Here is a 26,272-nt window from a genome sequence, read left to right on the forward strand (position 1 = left end):
CCAAAAATATCTAGTAAGCCAAGTCATGAATAAATTCCTCTTTCTCCGTTTTGTGTGTTTTCCTTTATTTTCAAAGAAAAAAAAAAAAAAGTAGAACTTCAGTCTGAAGTTTGGTCAGGTACTTCAAGACTCGTCCTTCGGAGAGCCAGCGAACTCCTGGGTAGTCGAAGCTGCTCTATGTTCCGCTCCATTTCATAGCAAGACCTCCTGGGAAGGCAGTAACCCCAGGCCCCAGCTCTGATGAAACTGCAGGCTTTCAAAGCAGGCTTTCAGGACCACTGCAGCCTTTGACATCTACACACGCTGGCACAGAAAGGCCCAGCCACAGGGGCAGGTGGGCCTTCTTGCTTCGTCAAAGTTACAAAACCAGATGTGTTGCCAGACAAAGCAGATGCTTCATCCGTGCACAGATAGCCTTGACATTCCTTTCAGTCAAAATTTAGCTTGGCAAAGAAACTGTTTGCCATTCGTGAAGACTTGGAAATTTCTCAAAGAGCTTTGCAGTATAAGAAGTCTTCTTGGATGCTGACCGCGTGCAGGTAACACGCAGCAACGGGAGCTGGCTGCTCTGAGACTATCATTAGCAGATTGTGCGATGAATTTCAAAAAAATCGGCACAACTACTGATTCTTTCCATGACCTACTTCAAAATACCAGAAGATGGGTCAGCTATTCTAGAAATGATATTATTTGACACAAGAACTGCTTTAATCTCCTTCCTCAGCTCCGAGCCACAGCTCAGCTCAGCCATGTCCAGGTTATGTGGCTTCACCAAGCTCCCTCCTGACTTCTCTTTCTTGGCAAAGCAGTAAGCAATTCTGAAGCGTATTCCAAAACAAGGCTTTTGTGTTGCGGTGAACCCGAGCTTTGGAAAATGTTCAGCCTTTCCAAGTCAAGGCTTCTTCTTCCCAATAAGGTCTCCCCTCCCCTAGGAATCTTTGGGAGGTGGGTGCTCCTTCCCCTTTGCAGGTGTCATGTGATCACTGACAAGAGTCCTATCACTGTGGCCTCCATGGCTGGTTATGAAAGGAAGACCAAAGACTATGTAAGCTTCATTGCACTCTTTTTGTTTGACATTTTTTGACTTAAGCTAGGATCATTGCAAATACAAACAGAGGTACATAATCATAAAGGTAAGGTACACTTTCATACATTCTTTTCAAAGGGAAAATATTAGATAACACAATGACAATGATAACTGTCATTACCCAGATGTATGCATCTCATGCCGACCTACACACTTTTGGAGTAGAATGATACCTTAGTATGACTTGAGAAAAATAACTTTTTTCTGCAGAAGATAGCTTTCAAAATAAAGAATAGTTTTCAAAATAAAGAAAGAGGCTTTGGATTCTGTTTACGACAAAGTAACTAGTATCAGATTAACCATAAAAATTGGATAAAGTAACAACAAGAAAAACCTGGCTATTTAAAGATCTTAGAGAGCAACCAAAGCAGCCAGGAAGGCCCAAGACCCCAGAAAGAAGGATAATACACTGAGGGGAGCTCTCTGTTCACCGTTGTTGTTCCATCCTCTGACAATACGAAGTGTCAGCAAAGGTGCGGAACAGCTGAACTCTCCCACACTGCTGATGGGAACATGCAACACTTTTGAAAACTGTCTGGTAGTAACTAGTAAGTGAACATACACATTCCTTATGACCAAGTAATTCCATTCCTGGAAATTATACTCAAGAGTGATGGTGTTTATGTCCCAAAACAGACATGTTCAAGGATGTTTGTGGCAGCATTATTTATAATAGCCCCAACCTGGAAACAACCAAAATATCCATTAACATTGGAAAGGATAAATAAAATAAGGTCTACTCATACAATGGACGGAATACTATACAGAAATGAAAAAGGATAAAGCTCCTGCTACACACACAAACACGATAAGTCTCACGCATATAACATTAAGTAACAATAGAAAGTATATATTGATACAATATGATTCCACTTATATAAAATTCAAAAATAGACAAACTACTAATAGTGATAGAGGTTAGAATAAATCACACGTGGGGGTAATTAATGGCTTGGTGGGGCATGAGGTAGGCTTCTGGGGTATTGGTATGTTTCATACCTTGATCCAGCGGCAGCTACATAGTTTGTTTCTTTGTAAAAATGCATTGAGCTGTACCTTCAGACTTGTGCACTTTACTATATGTACTTTTATTTTTTATTATTATTATTTTTACATCTTTACTGGAGTATAATTGCTTTATAATGGTGTGTTAGTTTCTGCTTTATAACAAAGTGAATCAGGTATACATATACATATACATACATCCCCATATCTCCTCCCTCTTGCATCTCCCTCCCACCCTCCCTATTCCACCCCTCTAGGTGGTCACAAAGCACCGAGCTGATCTCCCTGTGCTATGCAGCTGCTTCCCACTAGCTATCTATTTTACATTTGGTAGTATATATAAGTCCATGCCACTCTCCCACTTCGTCCCAGCTTACACTTCCCCCTCCCCGTGTCCTCAAGTCCATTCTCTATGTCTGCATCTTTATTCCTGTCCTGCCCCTAGGTTCTTCATAACCATTTTTTTTTTAGATTCCCTATATATGTGTTAGCATATGGTATTTTTCTCTTTCTGACTTACTTCAGTCTATATGACAGACTGTAGGTCCATCCACCTCACTACAAATATATGTACTTTTAAAAATCTCTTTAAAAGATAATGGACTTTAACAGATAATTATTTAATGCAAATACAAGAACAATGTCTTGAGAAGATTATTACATGTGTAGAAGTAAAATGTATGACAATACTACAAAGAATGAGAGAGAGGTAAATAGAAGTACACTCTTCTAAAGTTCTTATATTAAATATGAAATGGTGTATTATCACTTGAAAGTAAACTGTTATATGTTAAAGATGTATATTATAAACCCTAAACCAACCACTAAAAGAAATTATAGCTGGTTAGCCAATAAAAGAGATTAAATGGAATCATGAAATATGCTCAACTACTTAAAAATAAGTCAGGGGCTTCCCTGGTGGCGCAGTGGTTGAGAGTCCACCTACCAATGCAGGGGACACGGGTTCATGCCCCGGTCCAGGAAGATCCCACATGCCGTGGAGCGGCTAGGCCCGTGAGCCATGGTCGCTGAGCCTGCGCATCTGGAGCCTGTGCTCCGCAACAGGCGAGGCCACAAGAGTGAGAGGCCCGCGTAACGCAAAAAAAAAAAAGTCAGAAGAAGAGGAAAGAGGGAACAAGAATAGATTTAAATCCAGCCCATCAGTAATCACATTTAATATAAATAGTCTAAGTACCCCGATTAAAAGGCAGAGGTGGTCAGATTGGGAAAAAAAAGCAGGATTCAACCATATGCTTCCTACAACAAACCCACTTTAAATATAAAGATACAAAAGGTTGAAAGTAACAGGATGAAAAATATATATCGTGCTCTCTTAGTCTGTTCTGGCTGCTATAACAAAAATACCGTAAATAGAGTGGCTTATAAACAACAGAAATTTATTTCTCACAGTTCTGGAGGCTGGGAAGTCCAGGATATACTGGTAGACTCAGTGTCTGGTAAGGGCCCAATTCTTGGTTCATCTTTGCACTGTTTCCTCACATGGTAGAAGGGATGAGCTAGCTCTCTGGGGTCTCTTTTTAAGGGCACTAATCCCAATAATGAGGGATCCACCCAAAGGCCCCATGTTCTAATCCCATCACTGTGGGTGTTTGGATTTCAACATATGAGTTTGGGAGGTACATTCAGACCATGGCACATGCTAACACTGATCAAAAGAAAGATGGCTATATTATCAAACAAAGTAGATTTCAGGGCAAAGAATAGTTCCAGGAATAAGGTGGGTCATTTCATAATGAGGAAGGGTAAATTCAATAGGAAGACATAATTGTAAATGTTTATGCAGCTAATACTAGAATTTTAAAATGCATAAAGCAAAAACTGATAGAATTTAAAGAGAAATCAACAAATCTACAATTATAATGGCAGATTTCAATACTCTTCTCTCAATAATCAATAGAACAAATAAGTAGAAAATCAGTTAGGTTAGGCTATAGATGACTTCAATAATACTATTAGCCCACTTGACCTCAATTATATTCATAGAGTGCTCTACGCAAAAACTGCAGAATACACATTTTTTTCAAATTCACTCAGAACTTTATCAAGATGGACCATAGTTATGCCATACATAAATCTCAATAAATTTAAAATAATTTCAAACCATACCAAGTATGTTCTCTAAACACAATGGAATTAGAAATCAATAGCATAAAATACCTAGAAAATCCCCCAATACTTAGAAACTAAGTAACACACTTTTAATAACTCACGGATCAAAAAGAAATCAAAAGGAAAATCAGAAAACATTTTGAACTGAATGAAAGTGGAAGTCCAAAATATCAAAATGTGTGGGATAAAGCTAAAGCAATGCTTAAAAGGAAATTTATAGCACCAGATGCCTACATTAGAAATGAAGAAAGGTCTCAAATCACTGACCTCAGCTTCCACTTTAAGAAGCTAGAAGAGTGAATTAAACCCAAAGTAAGCAGAAGAAAGGAAATGTTTTTTAAAAAAAAAATATGAACAGAAATCAATGAATTACAAAACATAAAAGCGACAGAAAAAAACTAATGGAAGCAAATGCTGTTTTTGTGAGATCATTAAAATTGATAAACTTAGCGAGACTGATCAGAAAAAAAAAAAGAGACACAAATTATCAATACCAGTAATGAGAGAGTGGAAATGATTATAGACCCTATAGATATTAAAAGGATAAGGGAATATTGTGAACTTCATGGGAATAAATTTAACAACTTAGATAAAATAGACAAACTCATTGAAAAACACAACCAAAGCTCACTAAAAAAAAAAGAACTATACTACATGAATACTCTACATCTATTAGAGAAATTGAATTCATAGTTAAAAACCGTTCCACAATAATCTAGCAATTGCACTCCATGGTATTTACCCAAAGGGGATGAAAACTTACATCTACACACAAAAAAAACTGCATTTGGATGTTTATAGCAGCTTTATTCATAATTGCCAAAACTTGGAAGCAACCAAGATGTCTCTCGGTAAGACAGGTGAATGGATAAACTGTGGTACATCCAGACGATCGAATATTATTCAGTGCTAAAATGAAATGTTAATCAAGACATGAAAAGACAAGGAAGAGAGCCTTAAATGCATATTACTAAGTGAAAGAAGGCCATAAAACTGTACGATTCCAACTCTATGACAGGCTGGAAAAGGCAAAGCTATGGAGACACTGAAAAGGTCAGTGGTTGCCAAGGGGGAGAGAGAGGGATGAACAGAGGAAGGATTTTTAGGGCAGGGAAAGTATTCTGTATGATACTACAATGGTGGATACGTGTCATTACGCATTTGTCAAAACCCATAAAATGTACAAGGGTTCACCAAGAGTGAACCCTAATGTAAACTATGGATGTTGGGTAATAATGATGTGTCAATGTAGGTTCATCAATGAAACGAATGTACCACTCTGATGGGGACGTTGATAGTGGGGAAAACGGTTAGGGGTCGGGGGGGACAAGGGGTATGTGGGAACACTCTCTAATTTCTGCTCAGTTTTGCTGTGAGCTAAAACTGCTCTTAAAAGTAGTCTATTTAAAAGGAAAAAACAAAAACCTTTCCACAAAGAAAACTCCAGGTCCAGGTGGCTCTACGTGTGAAATCTACCAAATATTTACAAAAGAAATCATACCAATTCTACATAAGCTCTTCTGGAAAATTGAAAAGGAAAGAATGCTTCCTAACTTGTTTTATGAGGTCAGTATTACACCAGAAATATATTAAAACCAGATATTTAAAAAACCGATATTAAAACCAGAAAAAGACATTTCAAGGAAAGAAAAATACAGACCAGTATTCCTCATCATGAACACAGATGCAAAAATTCTTAGCAAAATTTTAGCAAATCAAATCCAACAATACACAAAAAGGATTCTACATCATGACCAAGTGGGGTTTATCACAGGAATGCATTCAAAAAATCCATCATGTAGTTCTCCTTAGCAACAGACTGAAAAAAAAAAAAAACAACATATGATTATCTCAATAGATGTAGGAAAAACATTTGATAAAACCCAATATCCATTCCAGACAAAAATTCTCAGCAAATTGGGATTAGGAGGGAACACCCTCAATCTGATAAAAGCCACGTATGAAAAACCTACAGCTTACAGCTAATATCATACTTAAAAATGAAAGACCACTTTTTCTCTAAGACTAGAAACAAGCCATGGATATCTGCTCTCATCACTTCTGCTCCACATGGTACTAGAGATTACAGCCAGTTAATAAGACAAGGAAAATAAATAAAAGCATCTAGTTTAGAAAGAAAGAAATGAAACTGTTGTTATTCACAGAGCTATCATCATCTTGTAGAAAATCCTATAGAATCTACCAAAAAAGCTCCTAGAATAAGTGAGTTTAGCAAAGTTGTAGGATACAGGTCAATTTACAAAAATCAGTCATATTTCTATAAACTAGTAATGAACAATTGGAATTTAAGTAACATTTACAACAGCATAGAAAATGAAATACTTAGGAATAAATCTGACAAAAGATGTGTAAGACCTATACACTGAAAAGTATACAGCATTACTAAAATAACTTAAAGAAGACCTAAATACATGGATGTGCACACACTATGTTCATGGTTCCAGGGACCCAGTATTGTCAAGATGCCAGTTTTCCCCAGATTGATCTATGGAGTCAACCCAATCACAATCATAGCCTAGCAAGTTTTGTAAAACCTAACAAGCTGATTTTAAAATTCCTATGGAAATGCAAAGGACTAGAATAGCCAAAACAATTTTGAAATAGAAGAACACATTTTAAGGATTTATATTACCTGATTTTAAGAAGACAGCGGTGGGAGTGGAGAGGAGGGAGGGGCTGCAAGGAGCACAAAGAAACTTTCTGGGTGGTGGGTATGTGTATTATCTTGATTTGATGATGGTTTCACATGTTTATACATACATCCAAACTCATCAAATTATTGGCTTTATTTACGCATGATTTATTATATGTCAATTATGCCTCAATAAAGCTGAAAAAATCTCACTCCGTCCTCATGTCCAACTTTTTTGAGGTAGTCATACCATCAGCTCCATTTTGCAGACATGTGACTTGAGCCTTGGAGTGATTAAGTGACTTAAGCATGGTCCCAGAGATACAAACGTAGTCCTTCTCACTCCAGAGCCCAGAAAGAAATGCTCTTCTACCTGCCTCTCATTCATCCAACAACTCCTGACAAGTACTGACCCCATAATGTGCCACTGTGGTTGGAGTTAGGGAACAGCAGTGACCAAAGGTCCTTCCTCAGAGATTTCGACACGCTGCTGGGCCCAGGGCCCTTCTAAGCTTATTAGCCTGCCGTTGCTTTTCTCCTTATTACATCACTGACCTCTCTCAAAAGAGGAGAAATAGCTTGTTGAGTTTCTGCTGTGCACAAGGCTGCCTGCCCATATGATCTTGAAGCATCACAGCACTGTGAGATGGGTATCATTTCCATTTTACAATTAAGGAAACGAGGCCCAGGGAGGTAAATGAACCTGCCATGATCACACAGCTGGAGAGCAGCGGAGCCAGGCTTCAAATGCAGATCTTCCTGCCTCCGAAGCGTGAGCCTCCCATCCCACCAAAACTGCCTGCAATCAGGCAGTTGCTCCTGCAGCAAGAGTCTGAGTGAACCCTGTTTTTCTCGCAGACAGAATCGCAACCAGGAGGCAAGTCCCCATGGACGAAAACAGCTGTTCGCCAAATGTTCTCTTTTGTGTTATTAATTCATTTAAAAGGAAATTTGGTTTCTAACCAGCACTAATGTCATACCCACACTCAAGAAGGGAGAAAAAAATGAGTCTGGAAATTGCAGTGTGGTTTCATTGGATCAAATGTGCTGCTGGCCTATGTCTGCAGCCAGACCCGACTCCTGCCCCAGACGGCTCTCCGCACCCTTCAGGCAGGTCTTTCTCTGGGGTCCAGAGAGGGACTCCGACCTCTGTCTCCATCATGAAGGGAGCTGGGGGAAAGCCCGTTCCCACTTTGTTTTCATTGTGACAAGAAATCCTTACAAAGGATAGAGTGATTACTAGGAAATGAGAAGCAAATAACAAATGCAAACTCAGAGCAGTAACAGATGAGAAAGACAGCTGCTCAGGCTTCTGTTGCTAACTAACATCAACACTGAAACGCTGGAGCCATCCTCCCCAGGCCTCGGCCCAACTGGAGGGCAGCTGGCTCACCCCCTACTACCTGATTCCGTTTTAACAAAGAGAGGCAGGATAGCGTAGACGTCGAGTATTCAGTGGGACCTTACTATTATTATTATTATTATTACTACTACATCCTACATATATTCAACAAATAACATCAGGCACTGTGCTAGGTCACAGGGTATGGGGTACTGGCATGACCCCTGCACCCGTGGAGTTTGTAATCTAGGAGGGAGACAGACTTGAAACACTAGTCATTCAGACTTTCCAAGGTCGTGACATTTCAGCACAGTGGTGAAGAGCACTGTACACAGCAGTGGTAGATGGTGAGGTGAGAGGGAATTGAGGGGGACCTGCAGCACCCTGAGATCTAAGTTGCTCACTCCATCTCCTGACAGAGGAGGAGGAGTCGCCTGTGATGGGAAAGAGGTGGGCATTCCAGGTGGAGAGCACAGCACGTGGGAAGGCAGGGAGACCGGGGAGGCTGTGGGGCAGCATGGAGCGGTGGGCTGCAGCAGGAGGTCTACTGCTGGCCCATCACGCAGAGCCGGGCCGCCTGGGTAAAAGGGGCAGGTCGGCATCCTAGGAGCACTGAACCTCAGAGGGTCCTAGGCAGGACAGGGACACAGTCGGATTTTGGCTTTAGAAAGATGTCTCCGAATACAGAGAGGAGGTTGAGGGGCCGGGATTGAACGTGGGGAGATGTGATCGGAGGAGAGATGGCAGTGGCTTAGGCTAGGCTGGGTCAGTGGAGGGAAATGGTCTGAGAAAATGGCCCAGCATGTGACCTGAAAGAGGGGTTTTAATGATGTCAGCGAAACCAATCTCCTCTTTACAAAAAACTGCCTTGCTGGCAACGTTCTTCCCTCCTCCCAGGGCCAAACGCTGTGATTCCAAGGAGCAGCAAAGACACACAGGGTTTGTCCGACATCCAACACTGACCTCTGCTTTCTGGAATGCCTGCTTCTTCAGAGCAAGCAAATGGCATCCAGACAAAAGGCCAGAGGGTCAGGTTCCTGAACCCACAGGCAGTGTTTTCCTGAACTGCAACGTGTCATGTGGCCCAGAGGAAACCGTGTACTTCAGTGGGGAGTCTTTCATTCCTCGGCAGACCAGCAGATGCGCGTCCAGCCAGGCCCCGAGGACTCAAGCCCGGATTTGGGGAAGGGTGAAACCAAATCTCTCTAGAGTGAGTGCCCCCCCAGGGACAAGCGTTCTATCTGGATAACGCCTCCATTTTCCCAAAACATTTCTTAATGCGCTCCCACAGCCTCCTTCTCACCGGATCAGCCCTTTATTTATTTATTTTTGAGGTAACTTTTTTTTTTAACACCTTTATTGGAGTATAATTGTTTCACAATGGAGTCTTAGTTTCTGCTTTATAACAAGGTGAATCAGCTGTACATATACATATGTCCCCTTTAAATCCCAGGCTCCCTCCAGGATGCACGCCCAGCTGGAACATCCCTTGCCTGCCTTCCACTGACACTCAGCACCTGGCTTGTGCCTCACACCCAAGTGTCAGATGCTGGTGACACTCTGGCTCCTTCCCTCACGAGGCTCCAGTCTAGGCCTGCAGCTTTCTTCTGAGCCATTTCTGGGCCCTTCCATCTCCCCTCCACGTTGCCATCGGCTCCCGAGCCCAGGATGCTCTCACCTTCAGCTCTGGCTCACAGTTTCCTCCTCCCACTCGCCTGCCATCATCTCCAGGGAGGTCTGTACACTGGGCGGTGCCCTCTCAATTCTGGGTCACAATGCACCTCGATCTCCCCCTGGAAAGACTTTCATCCCCCTCCACCTCAGCTACCCACAAGCACAGCCATCACCCTGAACTCTGAAATCCTTCTCCTTCCAGGACCTCCTGGCCTCCCTCCCCTGGACAAAACGCTGCCCACCACCCTGCTTGACTTCAGGACACTGGGCTCCCCGGGCCTCCTCCTGCCTCCACGGCCACTTCCTCTGCCTCCCTCTCTGCCCTCTGCTCCCCACATGCAGAGTGCACCCCTCTGTCTGCTGTGTCTTCTTGCCTCGGCCCTCACAGCAGCCCCCTATTCAGTCTAGGGCCAGGCCCCTCCCCACCATCACTACCACTACCTTGCCTCCCACCCACGGCTGCACGCTCCCCAAACCGGTCTCCTCCCTGACTGCAATGGGCTCTGTCTCTGCAGTTAGAACGAACACCCTAAAATACAAATATGTCCATGTCACTCCCCTTTTGAATCCCCTCCGTGAACCCCCAAGTTTAACAAGCTAAAGCTCTGCCTCCTGACCGCTCTACCCGCCACTCTCTCCTCAAGGCCCTGCCAGCCCCAAATGCCTCTTGTCCACTGTCCGTTTACATGTCCGCCCCTCACTCTCACTGGATGGTGCCCATGTCCCCTCTGTCTCTGTCTCTCCAGCATGTGGCACAGCAGACAGACGAAGAAGTGAATGAGTGAAGGTCCATCTGACTACTGGGAAATCTGGCAGCGGGCATGGAGCAATGTCGGCAGGGACAGCAAGACTGGAAAACACAGGCACATGGAGACACCTTCTACCTCACTGAGTTTGGTACCCACCGCAGTTTGTTTCCATCACGCTTGAGCCTGCTGGACACCCAACCACATGCCTCTGAGACCCTGCACACCGCCAGCTGCCAGTCAGCAAGAGAATGCCACACTGACCTCTGGTGAGCACGCCCACATCCCCGGAAACCATGCCCTTGAGGAACACAGGACCCAGAGAACAATGGGCTCACCGGTTTTCCTCCCCAGAAGCCAGGCACTAAAAGTAGTGTTAAACTTTGGTAAATATACTATCTGCCTTTTCAGTGAGTTATTCACTGTTCCTGAAATGCCCTTCCCACTCCCATCCCATTCCTTGAATCAGTCCTCAGATACGATCCCTTTCAGCCTTCAAGGCTCAGTGCCAGTGTCCTGACTTTAAGGCAGAGAGAATCTTCCCACGCAGTCTTCGCATGGCCCCCAGGTCACCGTGGTGTGAGTCTCCATCTAGACTGCAGCCTCCCCACCATCCAGCGAACTAGAGTGTGAACTTGAGTCTGAAGGATTCCAAGTACAGTGCTCTTAACCACTCTGCTACTCAGAGCATCACCTCCTCTGGGCCACTGGCTCCCACCCAAGCATCACTGAATGTTCTCTGGAGCATGATCTCACATGATCTCCAAAATGCACAGAACCCAGACTTCCCTCGTGGCACTGTGGTTAAGAATCCACCTGCCAATGCAGGGGACACAGGTTCGAGCCCTGGTCCGGGAAGATCCCACATGCCGTGGAGCAACTAAGCCCGTGCACCACAACTACTGAGCCTGCACTCTAGAACCGGCAAGCCACAACTACTGAGCCTGAACACTGCAACTACTGAGCCCACATGCCACAACAACTGACGCCCACACACCTAGAGTCCGTGCTCCACAACAAGAGAAGCAACAGCAATGAGAAGCCCACGCACTGCAACGAATAGTAGCTCCCGCTCACCACAATTAGAGAAAGTCTGCATGAAGCAATGAAGACCCAATGCAGCCAAATAAATAAATAAATAATTGATTTTTTTTAAATGCAGCAGGGCTGGGTTCCATCCCTGGTCAGGGAAGTAGATCACACATGCACGCCACAACTGAGAGTGCGCATGCCACAAATATGGAGCCTGCCTGCTGCAACTAAGACCAGTGCAACCAAATAAATAAATAAAAATAAATATTTTTAAAATGCACAGAACCTATTCAAAATATGCACCGGCTGAGAACTTAGCATATGCAGGCATTGCCCTGAGTTCTTACATGCCCATTGTAAGGTGAAAACTATGGTTCCCCCATTTTACACATGAGAAAATTGAAGCATAAGGAGAATGAGTAACTTGTCCACAGTCCAAGCTGGGAAGGGTGAAGCTGGGACTGCACGCAGCCTTGCCAGACTGAGTCCGTGCTCCCCAGCACACCGGGCAGCACCAGTGGGCCTAGCAGCTGGGCTTGGATAGAAAGTGGGCTGAGTCAAGCACAGAGCATGCACATTTTCAGCACATTCTAACAACAGCAATTCCCCCTTGATGCTCCACGTTAAAACTAATGACAAAAACAATTCCGACGTTCAAACTGGTCTCTGAGGAACTGTTGGGCCTTCAGTTCCACAGGCTGGGAGGTGGGCATAGTGACAGATTTGGTAGGTGAGGTTGTGGGGGGAAATGCCACCCTGAAAATGTACCCTCTCCCAAGGCTGCTGCCACCGGGACCCCTCAGAAAGCCCTCCTTCACAATGCAGCCCCCACCCCGAGCCATGGCAGCCAGGAAACCACCCAGCCCTGCAACCCAATCCACCACGGTGGGGATGGGGTTCTAGGCCACAGCTAGTAAGTTAAACACAGCTGTGAGCTATTATGCTACAAAGTTGTATCTGCATCAACTCGCCAGTTTTTGATAAAATTGGTCACTTGTTGGAGTCACTGGGGAACAGGGCAGTCATGGTTCCATATTTGCTAACTTCCATTTTCCTTGCTCTCTGCCAATCCTTAACTCACCATCTGCCTGGCTTCCTCTAAGCCCTGGGCCGATGCTCTTGCGGTCCCCCTTGCAGAAATGAGCAGAAGCCACAGTTCTACCCTCAGTTATCAACAGCAGTTGGAAATCTGAATCTTCAAAGACTGAGCTCACCAGACAAAACCCTTGCTTTGGGGGAAGTGGTTACACCGCAAAACAGGCACCCGGGTAATCACGCCCCCTCACTTGGTACGCCCTCCTTGGCATTGTGCCTGAACTTGGCCAGATAGTGTTCTGCTACAGTGCTTCTCCTCTCATTCAGTCATTCATTCACTCTTCACTCATTCAACACATATTAACTGAGTATCTACTATGTTCCAGGCACTAGGATTACAACACGGTCTCTCAGGATGCAGCCCTTCAGAACCAAGTGACCATAAACTCCTTCTCTGCCCTGGTGCTTCCAAAGACCTTTGGGACAAGCCAAGGAGGGAGGCCCACCTGCATGTGTAAGTGGTAGGAGGGAGAGAAGAAAAGGAACTAAAGACAAACAGAACTGCAAAGAAATGCTCAAATTTCACTAGTAGTCTGCTGGTTAATAGTAATACTGATATTATTATTTTAAAACTATTATATGTATATATGATGGGATAATACAAAAATGTCATTCATTATTTATTGTCGTCAGGAACCAGAATTGTGAGTGTAAAAGAAAACATATAAAAACCAAGGGAATTAAGTTAACAATCCTGGAATGTTGGATTTGAATCCTGGAATGTAAGACGGAAAGATCAACATTGAATTGGTCGTGTTTCCACACGAGAAAGTAGTCTAACGAACACTCCTGAAATCTCAGAGGCTCACAGTGACAAACACTTATTTCATGCTCATCCGTCAGCCGAGTGACTGCAGTTCAGCTAATCTTTACTGGGTTGGCTGGGCTGTGCCAGGTTAGGCTGGAATTCAGGCTTTGGGTTGGGGTCAGGTCATCTTTAATGTCCTCATCTGGGGACTCGGGCTAAATGCACAATAGCCATGGGTCCCTCACAGAGAGTGGAGGTTCCGAGACGGCTGGTGAAGCTGCCTGCCTCTTGCTGGCTCAGCTCACCACTTGCATACCATCACTTGCGCCCAAGTCACGGGCCAGGCACAAAGTCCATGGGGTGGGGAAATATACACCACCCGCAGGGGAGTCACGACAAGGATGAGGAGGCAAGGAAGGATTGTGGAGAAATAATGCTACCTACCCAATCATGAACTCATGACTTTTCCTTTTAAAAAATAAATATTTCCTAGCCCCGGCCACCAAAAAGTCCTAAAAGCAATGGCAATCCAGTAGCAATGAACATCCTCGCACCCAGACTGCGGGTTTCTAAATACTACCCTCCACTAAAAGAAACTAGGACCCCTGAGGGAATGCCTGATTCCAGGTCTTCAGCAGGATATTCGCATATCTCGTTGTATCAAAGAGCAAGTAAGCTATCAAAAAATAATGGGATCATGTTAAAAGGATACAGAAGATGACATGAAAGGGCTCCCATTGGTTAGAGGCAGGATAATTTATGCATCAAAAAGAACAGTGACTCCAACTGACTGAAATGGATTCCCAGCCCCACTCTAACCCTATGGAATCAGAATCTCCAAGGATAAAGCCTAGGCATCTGGATTTTTTTTTTTTTTTACGGAGCTCCTCAACTGATTCTGATGCACAGCCAGGGCTGAAAGGCACAGGTTTCCTGATCTTCTGGGAGTCCAGACCACTCACAATGCCCATCTTGCTCTCACATGCTGGCCTCTGCTTCCTGGAAAGTCTCACCTACATCAACCTTACAAGTGTCCCTTATACATGTGCTTCCGACTCTGCGGTGGTCCAGCCATGACGTGGCAGACATCATCAAGGGGAAAACTTGCAGTTTTCGGTCTGCTCACAGCAGTAACAAGAGCAGAAAAGCCGGGACAGCCCCCAGGGTGCTCCTTTTAACCTCAGTTTTGACAGTGACAATGAGTAACAAAGTCTTCCGTCTTTAGCTAACATATCATAGATCTAAGAGATAAAAGTTTCGGGTTTCTCCAGATACTGCAAAGCAGTTCATTCTTAATCCTCACTCTGCAACAGAATCACCTGGTAAGCTTCTATACAAAACACAGCTGACTGTGTTCTAGACTCTAACCCAGAGACGCAGATTCCATGGTCTAGGGTGGAGTCCAGGCACCCCGTGTCTCCAAGACTGCCCAGGCGATTCTGATGTGCAGTCACAACTGAGAACCACAGCTCCAAGCTGGTCCTGAAAGCAAAACACCTCTACCTTAATGTCTTGGGACAACTTGAAACAAGATATGCCCTGGAAGAGGCACCTTCCGAACTGCAGTGCCCTGGGCAAAGTCTCGGTCTGCCTCTCCTTGTGCCTCTGAAGAATTCCCCATCCCTTCCCTCCTGCAGTCAGCGCCAACAGCCACCCCAGCCTCCCTGGGCTGACAGCAGGCTGGGCTGTCCTCCTTGATGCTCAGGACAAAGAAGAAAGATCCAAGCATCTAAACTGCTCCAGATCAAAGCTAAGCAGAGAACACAAGCAGAGCTAGGTTCGGCTGAGAACTAAGGCAACCATCGCACAACTACTCCCCCAAGAGGCTCCAAGATGTAGTGTGTTGTGTTGTTTTCTGTTTTTGTTTTTGTTTTTAATTAGAAAGAATGTGTAATCTCACACTGAAGAAAACAGAAAAAGACTGGAAGTCAGCCAGTTCAAAAAAAGCAAACATAGTTCTGCCCCCAAAACCTAATGAATACAACACACACACACACACACACACACACACACACACACAGAAATACAAATCACTGCCACGTCTTCACACAAATGCTGAGTGCAGCTAGCAACAGTAGTTTCCCCCTGATGTGTAGTGGGTTGGATGCCAGCTCTAGGAAGGCCTGGATCCTTTGTCTGGCTTTGTATTAAAATATGCTGTTCTTCTTAAAGTCTGTAAGAAGCAGGGCATCATGTTAAGAGTGGTGCTCTGGAATTCACACCATAGTTTTGACATATCCCCCACCCACACCCCTCTTCTCTGAAATCTGCATCCCTCTCACAAGGCTGGGTCCTCTCAGCTGTTCTCGCTCATCTTGGCCACCTACTCCTGACCTGAGTCTCTGAACCAGCACCGGACACGGGACTCAGCGGGGCTGGACTAAGATTTGCTGGTTCAGGTGTGGAAGGTGGCTTCCACGGCATCATATAAATATGGGCCCTTCGGGGAGGCCAGGTTGGACCACAGGGGCAGACAGGACAGAGGGCAGGAGAGAGAGGAGAGGGGAAAACAGAGGAGAGGGAAAAGCAGAGGAGAGGCAGGGAGCAGGGAGAGGGTCTGCATTCTGCTCGGCTCTTCAGGCTGCCTGAACTCCATGCCACAGGTTCTGAAAGTGCCCCCTTCATGCTTGTAACAAATTCTTCTTCTGCCTATTCAGCTACTAGAAATGGATTTCTATTACTTGATAACAAAACCAGAACCCTGACTAAAATAACTGTAAAGCCTCGTTATCAACTGCTAAACATTTCCAGGGATTTTTTTTTCAAAGACTAAAATCAACTTTTTTTCTCTTTATTGAATATGCTGTTTCTAAAAATAATATGTATGCTTTTAACATGAATATGTATGTGTTTTGCTGTGGCAACTGGTTTCAAAATCAGAAACAAGGCAACCACCAGAATTTGGTATCAACAGAAAGAAGGCTCTCTAGGAAACGTTCTCTCCCATCTCTGTCTCAACAGTGGGCACCTCCAGCAGAGGTGGCCTGGGCAAAGGAATCAGTGTGGCCAGGCCTGACTCAGGTGTGAAGGCGGTATGCACCGACTGCCCACAGCCCTGCCAGAGGGGGCCAAATGCAGTGACATCCTCTGGAGAACCTAAGCACCTGACTCAAAGAGTGAGCACCTCTAAGAATGGAAAGCTCCTGGATGCTCTCTTTAATGGGGGCTTAAATCAATAACCTGAGTTTATAGAGACTTCAAGAGAGAAACCGGGAAACTGAGTCAGCCTAACATGGCTGACTAAATCCTCCCCTCCCAGCCCCAGCATTAGTAGCACAGTGTAAAGGACAAGGTACAGACCTCCGGCTGGATGGCTTTAAACACGGGTATGTCCATTAATGTGATCTGGCTCTGCAACAAAAGAGAATTGGGGTTAGAAAATACTGGAAAACAAAAACAGCTGTCATGTGACTTTGAAACTATACAGAGTAATAAAGTAATAAAGTTGTAATAAAGTACAACACTTAGAAGTTGTATTTTCCCCCCTTGAAATAAAAATCAAGATAGAGTAAAAAATTGGGTAAATTTTGAAAATGCCTCGCCCATCCCTTCCCTCTTCATAAGTCTTGATCCACCCTTCCTTCTCGAACATGAGACGAACTTCCAATTTAAGAATTGAGGGACTTCCCGGGTGGTCCAGTGGGTAAGACTCCGCATTCCCAATGCAGGGGGCCCAGTTCACTCCCTGGTCGGGGAACTAGATCCCGCATGCATGCCGCAGCTAAGAAGTCCGCATGCCGCAACTAAAAAATCTCGCGTGCCGCAACTAAGTAAGACACAGCGCAGCCAAAATAAATAAATTAATTAATTAAAATAAAAGAATTGATAATAGTAGTTTGGAGGGTGGGAGTGAAAGTAAGGGGAACATTTTAAGTTTGGATATTTTCGTTCTAGTTGAGTTTTTGTTTCAAGTATGAATTACTTTTACAATTTTAAAAAGTTGCAGACACCATATTATAAGTTAGCATGCTAAACAGAGACACTATCTATTACTGTAAATTTAATATTTTTTTAAATTGTGGCTTATAGAAAGTGTACGTTTCTTCTGCAGCCTAAGCCTCCTCTAAATTATATGGTAAAGTGCTATTTAAGATGCATCCACAGACCAGTGTTGGACCACGAACTGTTTATTCCACCAGCCCACAATGAGATAATTACGGAATTTGAGAGTAAGCATTTGGAAACTTTTATAGCAATCCCCATGACATTTTTATTGTATTTTTTAAAAGTATCAGTCCTTAACTGATTGGAAAGGAAAAAACTGGTCCTTTATCACAGCTAGCTTGAGAAGCACTAGTTCTGTCAATAGGGAAAACACACATCCAGTTAAAAATCTGTTCCCATCGCTAGAAGCTCATCAGGTGACAGTAAGAGAAAGCATCATTGCTGACAGTTTTGCAGGCCAAGGCATGGACTGGGCTGACTTCACATGACCTATATCTATCTCCATATGTCACATAGGATGCCAGGAACCAGTTAACAGATGCTTCTGTGACAGGCAGGGAAAGGAGAGATGAGAACTTCTGGATGCCCACTAATGAGAGAAGACACCTGTCCATTGTACACAGGGCATCTGGGAGGACACGATGCACTGAACAGACGTGGGCTCTGGAATCCACGGGGCTTGGGCATGTGTCTGGACACCATAACTTAATTGCAATATTCTGTTTGACACATGAACTTAACCTCTCCCAGTTTCAGCTGCCACATCTAGAATATGGTGACAATAATCCCTATCTAATAGGATCGTTGTGAGAATTCAAGGCAAGAGGTACAGAATGGCTGGCACCTAATAGATGCTCTCTCTCTATACGTATATATGTACATATATGTCTGTGTACACATACAGGTGCCAGGCATTCTGTACCTCTTGTCTTGCGTTTTCACACGGATCATATATATGCTTACATATCATAATTTTTTTGGCAAAAGAGGAGTCACATAGATGGGCTCATGTAGTGGCATATGAACTTATGGTTCCTGCCCAATACATGAGCTAGGAAATAAGGGACCATTAATTTGTTTGAACATCCACGCTTCAAAGTTGCTCTAAAAAATACTTAAAGGAGGCTGTTACATCAAGTCAGCAAATACTGTCACGAGAAAAAAATCTCGTGTCAAGAATACATTGGAGAAAAATGGCAACACACATGGTATGTCAGCTGTAACCACAATCGAGGGCTTCAGTGCAGAATTGTGGTCACCTCTTGGCACAATTTAAAGGTGGTCCAAGATCACTGGATTTCTGGGAAACACAGGATGCAGGCCAAAGCATACCATCCCCAGGGCTGAGCAGGAGACAGAAATAAGCAGGTGGCTTCATCCCTCCAAGGGGCTGGTGCTCGTCATGGGCACTAAGGTGAAATGCCTCCACCAACGGAAGCTCGGCAGAGACGTGGATGGCACCAGGGAGTCCGAGCTCTTCCCCCTCTGGGTCCACCCACCTGTGGCAAGCGGGCCCTGGATGTCAGCACAACGTGAGTAGTTACTATGTGCTGAAGCCCGCGGGCTTGTGTGTCTGGCCCAGAGCTACAGGGCCCTAAGCTCCGTCCCAGGCAGTGCAAACAGACTGGCATTTCTCCTGCCAGACCCATGGAGATTGTTGGCCAAGTGCTCCTCACAGGTGGATCAATTCTGCCATCCTGGGGCACAGAAAGGCCTTGGGAAAACGGGAGATTTGAGCTGAGAGCTCACAGGGCCTTGGAAACCTCTCCCGCAGTTCAAGTTAACTCCCAATCTGGGAGAACCTGCAGGGTGCTTGCAATGCCCCTTAGGAAAAGAACCAAAAGTCTGCGAATATGAAAAGGAGAAAACTTCCTTTCCATCCTGCCATCAGTTCTAGGGTTTGCTACTGAATTTCCAAATGATGTATTAAAATAGTGACTTTACATTTCATAGTTTTTTGGATGGTCCGAGTTTCAAATATTCTGATTCCCACTCAGACCATAAATCAGAAAATGTGTTCAGGTATTTTATTCAAGACAAACCACAACAGAGGACACGAGACTGAAAATAGAATGGTTGGTCCCAAACACACAGTCAGAGGGTTTTCAGAAGAATCTCTCCTATTTCTATCTTCTCAAGTCTGGCCAAAAAAGATGCAGTGTCAGGAGCAAGAATACATAGATAGATAGGTAAAATCATCAGATTATAAATTTCATGTCATTTTCCTACAAAGCCAAACACGCGTAGAAAAGGTTGTTGATGAGCAGTCCTTCTCCAGAAGTTGGAGGCAGGCAGTTTTAACAAAAGCGAGGATGTGGGGAGAAGTGGGGACCAGAGGGCGAGGTCAGGTCCGGCCCCTTTTCACAGCTGGCTCCCAGGCTCCTCGGGGTGCGGCACAGCCTCAACAGAAACACAAGACAATGAGGCCCTTGTGGTTCCTGCCGTGGTGAGGGCACCTGCCTGTGATGACGCTCAGGAACAAGTCTCTTAATGGCTTCTCCTTATTTTCGAAAATATAGCCTTGATACGGGATGTCCAATTAAGCTAGTCACCTGGCAATGCCTTCCTTCACCCTAACCTCTTCTCCCACCTCCTCCCTCCTAGCCCAGGGCCCCCTACAAATCCATGCTTTTTAAGGAAATGGCCAATCTCCACATATTACAGGACATTTCTGTAGAGATGAAGCCTTCAGAATGGAGAGACCTAGTGGATCACGTCACAGTACAGCCCTACAGAAAAAGAGGAGGTGGTTTTATGTGGATAAATGACAGCAAATTAGCCAAAAAGAAAACTGGTTTTTGCATATGTTGAATGTAGTGTTTTTCCCTCTAACAGTGGCTGACTAAATCCCCTCTTCCCAGCCACACCCTTATAGTATAAGGCTCTCCCCTGAGTTCAAATAAACAAAGAAAGCTGTTGGCAAATCAGTGGTATGTCTTATAATTGAAGATATCTTTCAATTTGCATTTAGATCAATCCAAATGAGCCCCAGGAGGGCTCACAGAACAAAAAGTAATCAGCTCCAAAGATACATTCCTGCTTCTACTCCCAGACCTGCTGTGTCTGACAATCTTAGAATCATAGTCAAGGAAATGAAAATTAAAGAGCAAGAGACCATTTGTGGTCCATCAGCGCCATCACAACTAATGGGACTGAGTCGCTCAGTTCTTTTTGGAAAGTAATCTGGCAGTAACCCATAAAAAAAACGTTCTTAACATTTTATTTATTTTTTAATGTCAAACTTACAAAAAATTTGCAAGAATAATATGATAAACTCTATAACCTTCCACCTAGCTTCATTAACATTTGGCCTCATGTGCTTTATTTTTATGTATATAATTATATATATATATATATAATTATATACACACACACATTTTTTCTGAACCATTTGAGAGTAAAATACAGATATTATGATGCTTCACCTCTTAATCTTTCAGCATTTTATTTCCCAAGAACAAGATGATCCTCTTACATAATGATAAAATGATTATACTTAGGAAATTTATCATTGTTACAACCGTATTACCTAATATACAGTCCACATTCAAAATTTGCTAATTATCCCAATACCATCTTTTACAGCAAGTTTTTCTTCATCCAGGGTCAGGCACTACGTTTAGATATTATTTCCTAAAAATTGAAATGAGCATACTGTTGACACAGCAATACCAATTCGTACAGAAAGAAAAGCACTGGTATATAAGAAGATTATAGAAAGAGAGATCTACATTTAGATACAGAGATGAATATAGATGTTTACTGAACAATTATTTGTAGTAGTAAAAATCTGGAAGTAATCTAAAAGGCCATCAAAAAAGGAACTTGTTGAAAAAAATTATGGTACATGCAGACTCTGGAATATTATGCAGCTATTAAAAATAGAGAATTAAATCTATACATATTGATCTAGAAGAATGCCCATGATCTGCTGATGATAAAGACAAGCTCCTGCTTTGCTTTGTGCTCTACTTCCAGCCACTGGGGAGAAGGACTGAGGTCTAGCTGCAGAGCACCCCACTAAAACTATAAGGACCTTTGAAACGATCTTAACCCTTTTGACCATAAAATGACACACATTAACAGGAAACCACATTAAACAAATGCATGGTTTGATGACTTAATTATAAGACGAACACCTTATAACCGTCATCCAGGTCAAGAAACAGCCACCCCCATCGATGGCAGAATGGACCCCAGAAATGTGGTATATATACACACAATGGAGTATTATTTGACCTTAGAAAGGAAATTCTGACACATGCAACAACATAGATTAACCTCAAGGACATTATGCCAAGTGAAATAAGCCAGTTACAAAAAGACAAACAAACACTGTATGGTTCCACTTATATGAGATACCTGGAGTAGTCAGATTCATAGAGACAGATAGTAAATGGTGGGGGCTGGGGGGAATGGAGAATTGTTTAATGGGCACAGAGTTTCGGGACTGCAAGATGAAAACAGCTCTGAAGCTTGGTTGCACAGTCATGTGAATGTACTTAACACAACTGAACTGTACACTTAAAATGGTTAAGATGGTAATGTTTGTGTTACATAGAGTTCACCACAATTAAGAAAAAAAAAAAGAGTTCCTCCATGTGCCTTGTCCCAATCACAAGTCCTTCCCTCCTGTCAAAAATAACCACTATCTTGACTTTCCTCAAGTTTCTCTATAATTTTATCACCCAAGTAGTTTACCAAGACTATATCTTGGTATTGACCATTCTGGGTTGCCCCGGCATGACCAAGAACTTGCATTGAGTGCCAAGATTTATTTATTGGATCAATGGAATGTTACATACAAGGGGGAAATCTAGTTCAGAGTTGGGTCATCCTCCTTGTCATTGGAATGCCAGAATTCCTCAACTGAGTTATGAACTTGGTTGGGGGGGGGGGGTCCAGCCAAGATGGAGTAACAGTATATTCTTTCAATATGTAGCTTTGAATCTTTTTTTATTTTGTGAACATCTTCTTAAATTATAGTTTAAGTATTTGCTCAGTTTCCTTGCTTTTTATTCTCCTTTCAGGGATTTACATTATCTGTATGTTGGATCTTCTTTGCTTATCATTAATATTTGTCACTCTTTTTTAAATGAATTTATTCATTTATTTATGGCTGCGTTGGGTCTTCATTGTTGCATGCAGGCTTTCTCTAGTTGTAGCAAGCGGGGGTTACTCTTCATTGTGGTACATGGGCTTCTCATTGCAGTGGCTTCTCTTTGTTGCAAGGCACAGACTCTAGGCACACAGGCTTCAGTAGTTGTGGCATGTGGGCTCAGTAGTTGTGGCTTGTGGGCTCTAGAGCCGGGCTCTAGATTGCAGGCTCAGTAGTTGTGGCGCACAGGGTTAGTTGCTCCACGGCATGTGGGAATCTTCCCGGATCAGGGCTTGAACCCATGTCACCTGCATTGACAGGTGGATTCTTAACCACTGCACCACCAGGGAAGTCCTATCACTTTTTTCATGTTTCAAAGTCTTATTATCTCTTTCTTCATTTATTTTGATCTTAAAATTTTTCCTCCCTTAAGGCGTTTTCTGTTATGTTTACCTATTCTTGTGTTCCTTCTAGTTCAACATTCATTTCCAAAATAACTTTTATTTTCAATGCTTTCTTAACTCTGCCACCTCATCTCTGAGATTTTTCTATTTCAGACTTATGTTGTTCATGTCTTACAGTGTGATCTTAATATCTTCTCTTAGCTTATTTTGAAATAGAAAGGTTATAGTTTTAATCTGTTTTATGGCATGTCTTTCTGGCATGCTTTCGTTATCTACAGGATTCTGTCCTTACTCTTTTTTTCTTATAATAACTTTGAAAGACTTGATATCAATAATTTTCTGTTGCTTATTTTTATGTAAAATTAGTTTTCCTAATTTTCTAGAGGGGAACATGGTTCAGGGTAGCTTTTCTAACTTCATATAGCTCTTCTATTGGTTACTTTCATGTAGTGTTCAACAACATGCAGTTGTTTTTTGAGATTTCACAGATTTCACACACACACACACACACACACACACACATTTATTTAGACCTCCTTTTTCCTTAACTTTCCCTATCCTGATAATTTTCAGTCCACTCCCATACTGAATTTCTCTTTGATATGGAGGCTTCTTCTGGAAGTGAGCCCTGGTTGGTTGGTCTCAAGAGCTCATAGGGCTAGTCCACAGATCTCTTCCACCCATCCATTATCTGAGTGGTCAAAATTCCTGTCAATTTCAGTTGCTATTCTCAGATTAACCTGCCGAACTTTCCAGTGAATTCCTGATGGAAATTCTGGGGTTCTCCTATTCTCTAGTCTGTCAAATGCCCTAATACTTACTTCTGCTTTCTCTTATACTGAAGCTGGTACTCTGCAGGTCTTTTGATACTGGTGGAGTATCCCCAGCCATTTGTATTTTGGGTTTGATAGGGATAACTTGACACCTAATTTTACTGTAAATATTTCTCATGGGTTTCAGGGTTTGCTATCTAGTTGTTCTGGATGTTTTTATGTGGGGATTCAGGGAGAATAAAGAACTATGCTGCCGCCACCGCCATCTTCCCAGAATCACTCAAATGATTTTTTTACTGGACTCTTGTGTCTGGCTTTTTCCTTTCTTTCATATTATTATACAGGAAACTAAAATACCAGGTGGTCTGGTTCAATTCCAACACCTGGCAGCTCCAATGCTTCCCCAAAGACCAAAGACTCCAGGGGACCTGGCTTCACATCTAAGCTGAAGACACGCTGGCTCTGGCAGGAGCAGCCAAGTGTTAGCACTGCACCCTCAGAGCATTCACTGCCCTTCCCTACAGTCTTCCCAGACTGGGCTGGGCTGAGCAACACTCTAGGGCTGAGACTAGAAAACCAGGCCCAAAATCTCACCAAGGGGTCTGGCTGGACAATGATGTTCTAGGCACAGCCTAACTCTCTGCCTTTCCACGTGGGGAACAACTATAAAGGGATTTTTAAACCTCATTATTGCTTCATTCCTTCCATGAAGCTAAAAAACACAGCTCAAAAATACAACAAGCTGGACTTCCCTGGTGGCTCAGTGGTTAAGAACCTGCCTGCCAACGCAGTGGACACTGGTTCGAGCCCTGGTCTGGGAAGATCCTACATGCCACAGAGCAACTAAGACCGTGCGCCACAACTACTGAGCCTGTGCGCTGCAACTACTGAAGCCCGCACGCCTAGAGCCCATGCTCCACAACAAATAGAAGCCACCGCAGTGAGAAGCCCGCACACAGCAACAAAGACCCAACGTAGCCAAAAAAAAAAAAAAAAAAAAAAATACAACAAGCAAACAAAAGCAAATAGAATATAGAGACTAAGCCATCAGCCAGCAAGGTCCATGATGTCTTCTAAAGGAAAGAGACGCACTATAGTTTTGTGCCTGAGAGGACAGACTAGCACTACACTGTCTAATACAGTGGTCACTAGCCTCACACGGCTGTTGAGGATCTGAAATGTCGCCAGCACTCTTAAGTTTAGAAGACTACGTTGAGTTTTGAAGATTTAGTGTGAAAAAAAGAATGCAAAGTATCTCAACAATTTCATGTTGTTTACAGATTGAAATGATAATATTTTAGATACAGCAAGTTAAATAAAAAATATTTTAAACGTAATTTCACCTTTTTTAATGTGGCTACTAAAAATTTTTAAATTGCATATGTGGCTCAGATTATATTTCTGCTGGTCTAGAATGTCAGAAGCCCTGGTTTTAAAGCCCAGACAGATAATGCCACTTACTATCTGTGTGAAGAGGTGATTTTCCTCTCTATACTGGTGACAGTATACTGCGAATAATAAATATACCTAATTTGTAAGGCTGTGGTGAAAAGTAAGTTAGATTAATGCATGTAAAATATTTAGCACAAGACCTAGACAAAGCAGGTGTTCAAAAGTGGGAGCTGCCCTTGTTATCACCATCCAGCATTAGGTGAATGATCAGGAGATGAAGGTTTCAGACCTAGCTCTGCCCACATCTGGCTATATGATCCAGGTTAAAAAGACACAATCTCTTAGATCCTTAGTTTCTTTCTTAGAAAATCGGGAGCTAATAATCTGCCTCATCAGGTTGTTCGGAGGACTGAATTCTTCTAGTCAACGTGTACTATGAGGGAGGCACTATTCTGGGCAATGGGGAAAGAGCCGTGAAAGAGTTCGATAAAGTTCCTGTCCTTCGGGAGTTTGCATTCTAGTGGAGGAGACAGACCATACAAAACACTGTTACAGACTGTAATGTTGGGCAGTCATTAGAGATATGAAGAAAACAGAGCAGAGTCAGGGAAGCGTGTGATGTACAGATGCTACTTTAGCCCGTGAAATTCCTGTCTAAGGGCTGACATCTGAACAGCGACTGGGAGTCATGTGGGAAAGAGCCATTAGGACAGAAGGAAGAAGAAGCCCAGGACCCTGAGGCAGGGGGACGCCAGGTGAGTGTAGGGAAGAAAGGGGTAGCTGGCGTGTAGCTGGGGAGCAAGGAGATGGGGCAAGAGAGGAGGCTTGGCCAGACCACGGCGCCCTGGAGGCTCGCGAGGAATTCCGGATCTCATTCTAGTACAAGGGAGCCCCTAAAGAGTTTTACACTCGTTTTAAAAGGATCCCTCAGACACACTGAGGGAGGTGACATATGTGCCAGGTTCAGCATGGCCTGGCACAAAGTAAACGTGGAAGCAAGTGATGGCAGAGCAAAGAGATGGGGCCCACTTAGCTTCATAGACCCCTGGAGGGCACCAAACCTGTTACAGCAAGGGGACCGGGAAAAAGAGGGCATGGCCGGAAGTACTCCCGTGGTTCTGCAGAGAAATGCAGCCCTGGGCAGCGCC

The 26,272-nt window shown here is 43.5% G+C and overlaps 1 protein-coding gene across 24 annotated transcripts in view; it reads right to left on the bottom strand.

Annotated features, from left to right (window-relative positions):
* RALGPS1 (Ral GEF with PH domain and SH3 binding motif 1) overlaps window positions 1–26,272 on the bottom strand; it is a 294,874-nt gene that overhangs the window by 220,901 nt on the left and 47,701 nt on the right. For all 24 annotated transcript variants that reach the window (XM_067040706.1, XM_067040711.1, XM_067040698.1 and 21 more), the window contains one exon: window positions 16,813–16,863. In XM_067040706.1, the coding sequence (XP_066896807.1) occupies window positions 16,813–16,863 (51 nt within the window). The remainder of the gene's footprint in view (window positions 1–16,812; window positions 16,864–26,272) is intronic.

This window comes from Kogia breviceps, chromosome 8 (assembly GCF_026419965.1).
Source record: "Kogia breviceps isolate mKogBre1 chromosome 8, mKogBre1 haplotype 1, whole genome shotgun sequence".
Lineage (NCBI taxonomy): Eukaryota > Metazoa > Chordata > Mammalia > Artiodactyla > Physeteridae > Kogia > Kogia breviceps.